We start from the raw sequence: 12,293 nt of genomic DNA, 5'->3' as shown, positions 1-12,293 counted from the left end.
AAGCGGACCATAGATTGCTTGAAAGGGTCACTAAAGGAAAATATTTTTTTTTGCTGAAATGACTGTTTATTGGGTATAGAGACATAAAAGTTAACTGATTCCTTTTAAAAATTATAAAAAATTGAATTTAATCTATCATATAATGTGCCTCTAGTTTCACTTTCGGCTTGAAAGGTACATACATGAAGTTCCGGGTGAGAGGTGAGTCGGGAAGACTCACAGAACAAAAACAAACAAATCCAGGGCAGTGTTTTGTTTTTAAAATTAATCTGATTGGTTCTGAGGAGTTTTAGACACACAGTAATGACAGCTTAGACCACCGTGAGAAAGCTCCCAGTATGATGGTTATAAGGAAACAGGCAACCAGGAAGTGTGGATATCACAGCAGAATTACAGCTACGTCAAAGCAAAAACGAACAATGAGGACATGAAACCAGTACTGCAGTAAGGTAAAGGAAGCTATTTAGCTAAAAAAAAAAATTCCTTTAGTGACCCTTTAATTTGTTCAAAATCAGAAGAGGAAATAGAACAGTCAGGGTATTTAAGTATATATGCGTCAAATGAGAGAAGGCGACCTTTCTCAAAAAAGGATTCTGCCCTAACAGATTCATACAAGTGTGAACAAGAGCTGCGAAGCCTAAAACATTTTATAGGGATGTCAGGATTATGGTTGAGTGGAGTTAAAGGGCCAGGAATAGAGGCAATATTAAAATTTTTACATAAGGACCTAAAAATTTGTTGGGTTGGTCAGAGGATGAGTGGTGATGATGCGGGGTATCCTGCGGGAGCTAATCCAAGGCAAGTGACGTAAAGGTAGCGGAGAAAATTATCCTTCTAGTTTAACCCATGCCTTAGTCTTAATATGCAAGTGCCAGTCAATAATACGTGTTAAGTGGCAAGCCCAATAATACTTTCAGACGTCTGGTAAACCGATTCCACCCAATTGCTCTTTATGGAGCGATGGATGTAAATGGACATGTCTGTTGAACCCACCAAAATCTGATCCCATCTGCTAAAAACACAGGGGATCGGTTTCCCATCAGTCTGGTGGATCAGATCACAATGGGATGTAAACGGTGCAGGCGGTTCATTTGCATCCGACAGCCCATAGAGGAAAGCTGGCTTTGCAATGCATCAGCAGAGTGGACACAAACCTGTCTGCCTGCTCAGCGGATAGATCCCTTGCTGAACAAGCGGACCTGCTGGAAGAGCCTGCCAATGTGAAAGTGCACATGGATTTGTTCCAAGTGATCTTGCACTCCAGGTGTTTGTGTGTTTCTTCATACAAATATTGATTGTAGTTCTCCTTTCAATAAGACCTAATTCTTGCAGTGAAATTACATTTTCTTGTGTGGCCAATTTATATAACACACTTTGTCAAAATATGTGGAAATCTGATCACGCTTTTGGGGGGGGGGGGTTTGCACATGACGGAGCTAGATCAGGGGTCTCCAAACTTTTCAAAGCAAGGGTCAGTTTATTGTCCTCCGGATTGTGGCCAGTGAGGGTATAATTTGTCCTAATAAATATGGCCTTAAGGTTTGTGGTCAGTAGGAGTAGTAGTGCCCCTATTAGTAATAAGAATAGTATCCCATCATTGGTATCAGTGGAAGAAATGGCGCCCCCTTGTTGGTGTCAGTGGAAGGAATAGTACCCCAAAGGGCCGAATATAGGTTAGCAAAGGGCCACATCCGCAGTTTGGACACCCCTGAACTAGATAGTCATGATTATTGGGTTATGCTACTTTCAGGTGAATGGACACTGGCCAATGTTTTGTTTTCTAGACCTATCCTCTCCCAGCTAAGCTTTTTGTGCAAGTGTACTTGGGTGATGGGATGCTCCCCTGTCATTCTGAAGGTCGTTTTCATGGACTTTGTTCCTCTATCTGGGCTTTTCAACACCACCTGATGTGGATTCAGAGAAGGTCTTTCAACGCCAAAGCATTTTTCTCCTAAGCAACCCCATGGAGGAATGGGGAATCCTACAAGAAATTAAACAGGGCTTTCAATCTGTATTAAAGCTAAACTTCAGGTAGAAACCCTTTTCCCCCATTGCTGGTGCTTTACTATTGTCGTCTAGCAGAGCCTGGATGACAGGATCGTGGTGTCTAAGACCCTTTATGGTCCTGGTGGATGAGGGCCCATTCTTTCAAGATGCCATGAATAAGAGGTTGGAGGCCCTTTTCAAGGCATCCTTCTCTCAGGATGGGGAGTGGGGATGGCTCTGCAGCCTGCAGTAGGAGTTTGCCAAGCCCTTAAAATCTAGACAAAGCATACCAGAAAATTGGATCTGGAATAGAGCCTTGCTTTTTGGTTCAGTTGAAAGGCTCCCTAAGGCAGCTTTCATGGGTGAGCACCATGTCTGTCCACATCCTGCAGTGGCTGGCAGAACTTCTTTGCAAGAAGCAAAATAAGAGGTTGGCCTTTGAAGGCGAAGGGTTATTTGGACCATCCTTGGCCATCTTCACCCAGACTAGGGGAGGCAAAGGTGATACTTTAAAATTCAAGGAGTAATTTTCTTTAACTTCAAGCTCCCATTCATGTTTTTATAAAACCCCATGCTGCTAGCATTCCTAAACGGATAGGAAAGTGAATCATGTTTAATATATCGCTATATCCTCGGCACACGTTGCATGCCAAAGTAGAGTCGGTTAAGGCGATCCAACTTCAATGATATGCAATGGGCTAAAGTAGGATTAAAGCAGTGCAGGAACTTTTTTCTAAGTTGGACCAGTTAAGACGGCTCTCATGGGGAACTATTGGTTTGCACATGTCATGTCGGAGTGTTTGTCTTGCAAGCGTGAACCTGGCCACAGCCAGTCATTGGCAGGTGTTTTTTCAAACACAAACCTTTACAACCCCTTTAAGGCTTTAGTCCTTTCCTACCGAAGGTGGTTTCTTGGAATTTGATGATCACCCGTCCAATCCCAGGATGAGTGACTTGTATCAAAGTTCCTCGGCCAGGGGGCGGGGCTGTATGTCGCCATGCGGCGGGGAATTGAAATGAAAGCTGTTCCAGTGATGGCGCTCTTGGCCAGCAATGCTCTTCCTCTCCTGCTCTTCTGCTCTGGTGGACATGAGTGAGGCTGCATTGATCACGGATAAAGTTGCTTAATTATGCATAAAACATTTTAAGTGTAATTTCGAGAGATGAGGGTGTTTTTAGGGGTTGGGCAGGGCAACTGGTGGCGAGTAACCCTTGAGGCCTGGCTAGTAGCTCAAAACTTTAAATTTGGAGTCCTGTTTTAGCATATTCTGTCCCAGGAGACTGAGGAGTGCAGAGAAGGGGGGGCTGTGTACTATGTGGGGGTCTGTGTGTACCATGCAGGGGGCTGTGGAAAGGGTGTGTGTGTGTGTGTGTGTGTGTGTGTGTGTGTGTGTGTTTTTTCTTCCCCTGAAACTTCCCCCCTTAAAGTGTCACTAAAGGAAAAAAAAAATAATTAAAAATAACAAATGTAAAACTTGCCTCCACTGTGCAGTTCGTTTTGCACAGAGTGGCCCCGATCCACGTCTTCTGGGTCCCTCGGCGGCTGTCTCTGGTTCTCCCCGCAATTACTCGCCAGCCATGCGAGAGCTCGCATGGTGGTCAGTAATTGCAGGGCCATAGCCGCTCGCCATATCACTCGGCCCCACCCCTCGGCGTGCCGCGTCACTGGATGTGATTGACAGCAGCGCTAGGCAATGGCTGTGCTGCTCTCAATCCATCTGCTCTAGCCAATTAGCGGCCAGGCTGAGCGGCGAAGAGGATATCGGGGCCGCGCGGGACTTTCGAGGGGTCAGGTAGGTCACCTGGTGCCTCTGCTCTAGGGTGTCACTGCCACTGGTTCAAGTGCAATGGATAAGCAGCACCCACTGCATAGTTTGCCACATTATTGCTCCGCCATTCTATAGAAAAGCATTCCAGAGCGCCACAACTGTTGCTTAACATGGCAACAGTAGCTGAAGCGTTGCTCTGTAATGCCTTTCTATAGGGAGGAGCAGAGGGATTCATTGCTGGTGCGCTTCTGCGGTCTCCCCATTTTCTTCTCCAGTATTTGGAAAGCTATGGAGCAGGCACTGCCAGTCCATTACACTTGATTAGGTGGCAGAGGTTTCCAGTGCGGGTGGATGCATCCTTGCTGGACCAGGAGTTGACTGCAGAAGCTATTTGGGTTGCGTTTTTTTTTTTTTTTTTTTTATTATTATAATTTGATCTGAGTTTTCAGCTCTAAAGGTCCCGAAACCTCTTCGAAGATGTTTGTAGGGCCTAGTTTACATAACAATTTGTATTCAGAGAGTGTGTGTGTGTGTGTGTGTGTGTGTGTGTGTGTGTGTGTGTGTGTGTGTGTGTGTGTGTGTGTGTGTGTGTGTGTTTTTTATTTATTTTTATTTTTTATTTTTTTTATCACGCTTTTGACAGGTTTGTCATGGTCAGCTGCTAGCTACTTTACCGCATGTTCACAATTTATCTGGAATAGCTTAAAATCAATATCTGCTTGTGCACCAAAATACCAATCGGTCTAAGGCCAGCTTTACATATAAATGTAATTGTTAATTTCCATGTTTGTTCAGCTTTAAAGGATATGCTATAAGTCTGGCCAGATGTGCCGGCAAACCCAGCTGTGTCAGTCCCATGAGAGCTATTTCTATAAGCGTTTTTGCACATAGCAGTTATGGCAGGATTTGTGTCGTGCCCTAAAACTGTCCTTTCGGTTCCATCTAATGTCAAGTACTGGAAGTTTCCACTAGTGAGTGAAATGGTTTTCATTTTTTTTTCTATATTTGTGCAAATTATGACGGTAGTATGTGTTTTTTGTATTTTCTGGCCACTTCAACTTTTACATGCATACAACTTATTTTCATGTAATGCACTTTTGAAAACACTCTGAACCACACTAGAATATTTTAGATAAAAAAAAAATTTAACAGTCCTAGGTTTCATCGTTGAATGCATTTAAAACCCAAAAGCCTACAGTAGGCCTATATGTATGCTTGTTAATCACTTTTTTTTTTTTTTTTTAGGGATGTCGCTGTCTGCTGGGTCTTCCCCTCTCCATTCCCCTAAAATCACACCGCACACTTCTCCTGCCCCACGGCGACGAAGTCACACACCCAACCCAGCTACTTACATGGTGCCGACTAGTGCCTCAACACCAGTTACAAACTCCGTTTCCCAGCCCCCATCTGCAGGACAGGTTATCCAGAAGGAGACTGTTGGGGGAACCACCTATTTCTACACAGACACCACTCCAGCACCACTCACCGGAATGGTATGTGCAAAAGAATTACTTCAGATACATATCTTATTTCGTCTTTAAATGGTAGGAACATTTTGCTCTAAGTTTGCGTGTCCGTAAGGGCCGGTTCACACCAGAACGCGTCACCGCGTGCAGCTTTTTTTTGTGATTCTCAATGTGAACTGAATCCTTTAAAAATAACATGTCGTACATACTTGATCTGTGCAGTGGTTTTGCACCGAGTGGCCCGTATGCTCCTCTTCTTGGGACCCTCTTTGGCTCTCCTCGCCCCTCCCTGTTGAATGCCCCCACAGCAAGCAGCTTGCTGTGGGGGCACCTGAGCTACAGCTCTATGTCCATTAAGCCCCTCATTGGCTCACTGACTTTGATGGCAGCTGGAGCCAATGGTGCTTCGCTGCATCTCTGCCAATGATGCAGTCTCCGGACAGCTGAGTCTCTCTTGCAACATCGCTGGATTGAGATGGCTTGGGTAAGTATTAGAGGGCTGATGGACAGATTGCTTTTTATCTTGATGCATTAAGATAAAAAACCTTCTGCCTTTACAATCTTATGTTGAAACAAGAAGCAATGGGGCCTCAAACTCTTTTTTTTTTTTTTTTAGGTTCAGTGTAAAACCATTAACTACCCAAGTTCTTTCATTTTTTTTCCTGGTGTTGTAATACATTGGCTGATCTGAATTTTGTAAACCAATTTGAACAGTATTGTGTTCAAATGCAAAAGGCACTGTTAAAGCCCATATACACAAGCCCTTGAGGATCCTGACAGGCAAATCTCACTCCATCACCTGCAGGCCACAGCTGCAGTAACTTGTGTAAGTCTAGGTTCACATCTGTGGGTTTTGCATTTTAAACCTGCATTTTTTCTTTCTGTATATAGCTGGTTGCTAAGGAGGGGACCGGGAAGCCGTGGGCTTCCCTGCTGAATATACTAAAGATGGCAAAATTGCGGGGAAAACTGCTGCATACCCTCAACGTGGGGGTGGGTGCTTTGGGGCAATGGAGGGCTCTGCACCCCACGCCCCAAAGCACCTTTCCCCATGTTGAGGACAAAAGCTTTTTCTGACAACCCTGGCAGGTGGTTGTCTGTGGGCAGGGGGCTTATCGGAATCGGGAATTAACAGGGGGGGGGGGGGGGGATACCACCCCCTAATGTTAATGGGTACCCATTCACCAAAAATGTTAAACTATAAAAGTAGAAAGGAAAAAAGTGCGCTTACCAATAAAAACAAATAGTGAACAAGCTGCTAACTCAAAAATGTTATACTAACATAAAATCTGATACAAAAAAATGGAGTAGCGCTGAATATAATGGAATGAAGGCCTTCAAAGGACAGAAGGCTGTGTGAAAAAACAATGTCAATCAAAATAGTGTGATATACATGAGTGAAGACAATTATTAATAGTCCAAGTGAAAATCAGGTTCGGAGCATAACACCCCAATGTGAATCAGGATAAGTGAAGTCTGGCTCCAATATAGAAAAGACGACTTGCTGACCCTTACCACAAAGAAAGATCCTAGCGGACCTAGTCAAGCTGGATTCGCTGGGTATGCTGGAGTAGATCTTATCTGTATATACAATCCCTCCAGGGGTCACCAATCGATCAATGAAGCAACCAAAAAAAAGAAAAACTCATATAGTGTAAATCCGTGTATGATGAACACATAAGTGCATCCCCCAGTGACTGGCAACAGACAGTGTGAACATGAACAAACCACCACCAGTACACACACTGACCCTTACCAGAGCCTATGATCCATCAGGATCAGTCAGAGCATAGGGGATAAACACAGTAGGCAGCGGTGGAACGTCTCAGCCAATGGTGGAACGGGAGATGCAGCAGGTATGGTATGTGAGAGGAGGAAAAAAAACTCACATAGCGTAATAACGTAAGAATATTTAATAAAAAAAGTAGTAACACTTACAATTGGATAAAAAATAACAGCAGAGTATGAGAAACTAAACTATAAAAGCCAGTTTCTCTTCCGTTCATGGATGGACACGGCAGCAATTGACCTTAGGGTTATCTACCTTCCTTTCAGGAGAAGACTAGGCAGAAAAAAACCAGCACTTCAAGTGTTAAAACACTTCTCAGTATAGCACCTCCCAGCGGGCGGGTCCCCCAGGTACATCCCTCTCTGCATCATGCAGCCCCAAATTTTTTCTGCCTAGCGTGAGGAGAAGACATGGCTCCTCTGGGCTCATGTGCTCTGGAGTTTCTTTGAGATTTTTTTTTTTCGCTTTTTTATTTTTCTCCTGCATTTTTGGATCCTGGGATCTTCAATCAACTGCCGACTGGGTGGCAGGCTGGATCCTTGTAGTCCCCCCATGTTCGGCCATCGAGCATGTGCCGGCCTTTAGCTATGTGCTGGGCCGTCCACGACATGCCCCTTTGCTCCAGGGGTGGCCGGCGAGCTATAAGCTCACATATGGCCGGTCTCTATGGCCGAGTTACAGTGTGCCGGGCCGACAGCCATGCCGTAACTACTGCGGACGTTGGGTCTGCCTGGAATGCCTCCAGCCGGTGGACGCAGGATGGGTAAGTAGTTTCCCCTTGCCTTGGAATGGTGGTTCGGCTGGTGCATTCCCGGGGAGGTCGATTCGAGGGTCTGCGCTGCTTTCCTCTCTCCTTTCCCTCCTTCCCCGCATTCTGGTTGGCGGCCGTAAGGTTGGGGGCTCCGTCCTACCTGGGGCTGCGGCTGCTGTGGGGTGCTGTATACCTTTTTGTGATGCAGTGTGTGCAGGGGGGGACCTGCAGGGTCTGGTACGTTTGCCGTGTTTTTGCTGCTTTATGTCACTGTTTTAAAAAACGTGTTTGGCCGCCATTTTGCCGGTGACAGGCGCTCTTGACGATCGGCCATTTTCTTGTAACCCGCATGCTGTTTTTTGCATGTCGGCGGCCATCTTGGAAGGTTTTTCGGCCTCTAGTGACAAGAAGAACGGCGCAAAAGCTCCCAGCACACTTCCTAAAGGGACGGCACAGCACGGGCAGCGTTTCTAGCTTCTCGGCATCACTACAGCCTGGTCGGGTGGTGAGTCCTCTGGGGGGTCCCCTGCTCCGTTGCGGCCATGAAGGTGGCCTGTGGGTCTTGCCTTGCAGGAAGGGTGGCATTTACAGTGGGTCAGCATGGCGTCTGAACCGGAGGCTTCTACCCCAAGCATGCCAGAGTTGACCCTTAGTGCCCCTGTTCCTGCGGCCTCAGTGGATGCTATGACGGCAGTCCTTGAGGCGTTTGTTGCCAGGATTGAAGCGGCGAGTGGCCAGAAGGGGGGTAAAAAGCGCCCCCTCCCTCTGCCTTCTTCTGGGGATGTCTCTGACACATAATCAGGCCCTGCTACTGCGTCTGGCCTTGGTTCCGTTATGTCTGAAGATGCAGGCCTAGCCCACACGGACAGGGAGGATGACTCTTCTTCAGAGTCAGCACATGATGATAAGGCTCTTATCACTGCGTTGCGGGATACTCAAACTTGAGGATCCGGCAGAGACATCAGATAGGCCGGTACCTTTTGGGTTCCGCAAGCCGCCCCGCGAAAGTGTTTCCTTGTGTTCCTTATCTGGACAAATTGTTGTACAAGGAATGGGATCGGCCGCAGAAAGTTTTTGCTGTTCCAAAATACTTTGCGGTCCGTTACCCGTTTGAGGAGGATTTCCTAAAGAAGTGGGTATCTCCTCCGTCAGTAGACCCCCCCTGTGTCCAGGCTGAACAAGGCTACCACATTGCCTGTGGAAGGGTCTCCTGCTTTTAAGGACCCCGCAGATAGGAGAACTGAGGCTGTGGCCCGCTCCATGTTCAGTGGTGGGGTCGGCGGTGAGAATGGTCTTGGCCGGGGCTCTGGTGTCAGACACTTACCGAACGGGCAAAGTCCTTGCTGGAGGCGCAGAATGCTCCTGAGCTCTGTGTGGAACTGGCCGACCAGCTGGTGCAGGGCCTAAAGTTTGTCTGTGAGTCGGCCCTGGATACGCTTCCCTTGCTCTCCAGGGCCTCCGCCTACGCAGTGGTGCGGTGCCGCATTGTGTGGCTGAAGTGTTGGTCTGTGGACCAGTCTTCTAAAAAGTTTAAAGAAAAAGTGCAGCGCCAAAAGAAAAAATTAAAATCGAGGGATCCACCTTAGAGGGTGGGTCTCCAGTGTGGTGTAATCACAAAAAAGACATGTATCTCACATCTATTTCCCAGTGATTCCAAACAAAGTGCCGAAAGTCATATATTGCTCAAGCAACTATATGAATGCAAAATATTGTATATTCAAAACAATATAATAAAACAAAATCTAAGTGAATCCGTAATCAAACAGATATGTGAAGTGTATAGTCCCATGTACATATAAAGGTGGTCCTTAGATTCTCATGGATGCATACAGATACATTGTCCCCTCTGTCAGATAACATCACATCTCCAGGCAGATAATCCTTGGCATACAAATAGATTGAATACGCTTACCAGCTGTAGTAGACTCACAACTCACCGTACGGTGGGTCCTAAAGGCTTGTATGGGCCGAACGCCCTCCTTGGTCACCGTCACAGATGTGAATCCTTGTATTGATGTTCCAAGTGAAGTCCAAGCAGAAGCTGGTAGGGGTAGCCACAGGGATTTCCAATGTGATAGTGTAATGCTCCAAAAATATCCGAACTACAAGTAGGAAGTGTCCGGCTTTCAATGGCTGAGTGACGGCTTCTCCAGCAAACGGTGGCTTCTGTACAGTGATTTCCAGACTCTCACTGTGGGCTTCAATAAAATGGAGGCTCCAACACCCAATCAGATACGGCAACCCCGGTAAGCGGCTCTTCTCCTCAGTCTTCTCCTTTCCACTCTCAGACCTCCTAAAAAGGCCATGGTGGATTTACCCTTTAAGGGTGAACGGCTTTTTGGGGCGTCTCTGGATGACATCATAAAAGATGCCACTGGAGGTAAGGGCACTCTGCTCCCACAATCTGGAAAGGGTAAGGAGCCTCACCATAAGCAAGGGCCCTCCTTTACTACCCCCCCAAGAGTTTTTTTTCGCCCCCCCAGGTGCGGCAGGAAAAAGTTTCCAGGGTGCTAGGGCGCCCGCTGAAGGACAAAAGCACACCTGGTACCGCAAGCCTGCTTCTGCATGAAGGTCTGCCCCGCCCGTATCTCGGGTGGGGGGGGGTGGCTTCACAAATTTGCAGCTCGGTGGAGGTCTCTTCTTTCCGACCGATGGGTTTGCGAAGTAGTTTCCTCCGGGTACAAGATAGTTTCTCTCTTGTCCACCAAACAGTTTTTTTTTTTCCTTCCAACCTCCAGCTTCCTCTAACGCCGGGTGGCCCTGTCAGGGGCTGTTCAGGACATGCTGGTCAGGGGAGTGATTGTACCGGTTCCCTCAGCGGAACGGTTCCAGGGGTTTTTCTCCAATCTGTTTGTATTCCCCAAGAAGGAAGGGGTCCGTCCAATCCTGGACCTCAAGGCCCTAAATTGTTTTGTCAAAGTGCAAAAGTTCAGGAGGGAGTCTATTTCGCTCGGTAGTGGTGGCGCTCCATCAGTTGGATTTTCTGGCGTTCATGGATATCAAGGACGCGTATCTGCATATCCCCATATGCCCAAAATGCCAGAGATTTCTGTGTTTTGCAGTCGGAGACGACCACTTTCAATTTGTTGCCCTCCCGTTCGGCCTGACCTCGGCACCACGGGTTTTCACCAAGGTGTTCGCTCTGATTCTGGCCCTGCTGAGGCAGCGCGGGATCGCTATTGTGGGATACCTGGATGACCTTCTGAGAGCTTCCTCAAGCTCAGAGTTAGAAGAGGACATGTCTATCACCTGTCAGGCCCTCCGAGTTCGGTTGGCTATTGAATGTCCAGAAGTCGGTTCTGGTACCGCTTCAGCGGTTGGAATACCTGGGGTTGGTCCTGGATTCCTCAGGCAAGGGTTTTTCTCCCAATGGAGAAATTACAGATGCTAAAAATCTGCGGTCCAGCGGTTGGCGACCCAGGAGTGGTCGTCGCTTTGCTTTTGCATGCGAGTTCTGGGTCTGATGGTGGCCTCGTTTGAGGCAGTTCCGTATGTTCAATTCCACACTCGAGTGTTACAGAAAGAGATTTTGTCACATTGGGACAAGCTCCCCTCGTTTCTGAATTACCATATTTGGGTGAGTCGCCCGGGCAGGTACTCCCTAGTGTGGTGGCTGACATCCCTGGTACTTCGGACCGGAAAATCGTTTCTGCCGTGCCATTGGACAGTGGTCACGATGGGGGGGTGTCTGGGGTGTCCAGTCAGCCCAGGGGCGCTGGACACGGGAGGATTCCCGCCTGCCGATCAATGTTCTGGAGCTCCGGGCGATCAAGCTGTGCCTCTCCAAGTGGCCTCTGGGTCTGCAGGACCGACCGGTCAGGATCCAGTCCGACAACAAAATGGCCCTGGCTTATGTCAATCATCAGGGGGGCACACGGAAGTCGCGCACATTCTCCCGTGGGCCGAAAGATGCGTTCCGGCTCTGTCGGCCGTGTACATTCCAGGGGTGCAGAACTGGCAGGCCGACTACCTGAGTCGCTAGACCAAGGAGAATGGTCGCTACACCCGGAAGTGTTTCAGAGTCTGTGCCAAAAATGGGGCACTCCAGACTTGGACCTTCTGGCGTCCCGTCTCAATCGGAAGGTGTCACGGTTCGTGGCCAGGTCAAGAGACTAGTGGGCAGACGCGTTGGTGGCGCCATGGGGTTACTATCGCCTAATCTACGCCTTCCATCCTCTGAAGCTTCTTCCCCGCCTGCTGTGCAGAGTGGAAGCCGAGGGGATATCAACAATCCTGATCGCCCCAGATTGGCCGCGTCGTCCCTGGTACACGGACCTAGTGCGTCTGGTGGCAGACGTCCCTTGGCGTCTACCCCTGAGAGAAGATCTTCTGTCGCAGGGTCCTATTTTTCACCCTGCTTTACAGTCGCTGACTTTAAGAGCGTGGCTGTTGAGAGCCAGGTGCTGAAGGATCGAGGTCTGTCGGACTCAGTGATTTCTACCATGTTGCGTGCACGGAAGTCTACTTCACGGAAGATTTACCATCGTACGTGGAAGGCCTACATCTCCATGTGTGAGGAGATGAGTTGGCAC

The 12,293-nt window shown here is 47.9% G+C and overlaps 1 protein-coding gene across 1 annotated transcript in view; it reads left to right on the top strand.

Annotated features, from left to right (window-relative positions):
* The window catches only part of PAN3 (poly(A) specific ribonuclease subunit PAN3), a 98,145-nt gene that overhangs the window by 43,189 nt on the left and 42,663 nt on the right, over positions 1-12,293 (top strand). Inside the window, exon 6 of the mRNA XM_040340473.1 lies at positions 5,001-5,248. Within this exon, the coding sequence (XP_040196407.1) occupies positions 5,001-5,248 (248 nt within the window). The remainder of the gene's footprint in view (positions 1-5,000; positions 5,249-12,293) is intronic.

This window comes from Rana temporaria, chromosome 2, assembly GCF_905171775.1.
Source record: "Rana temporaria chromosome 2, aRanTem1.1, whole genome shotgun sequence".
Classification (NCBI taxonomy): domain Eukaryota; kingdom Metazoa; phylum Chordata; class Amphibia; order Anura; family Ranidae; genus Rana; species Rana temporaria.
This window is presented reverse-complemented; position numbering and strand designations above follow the sequence as displayed.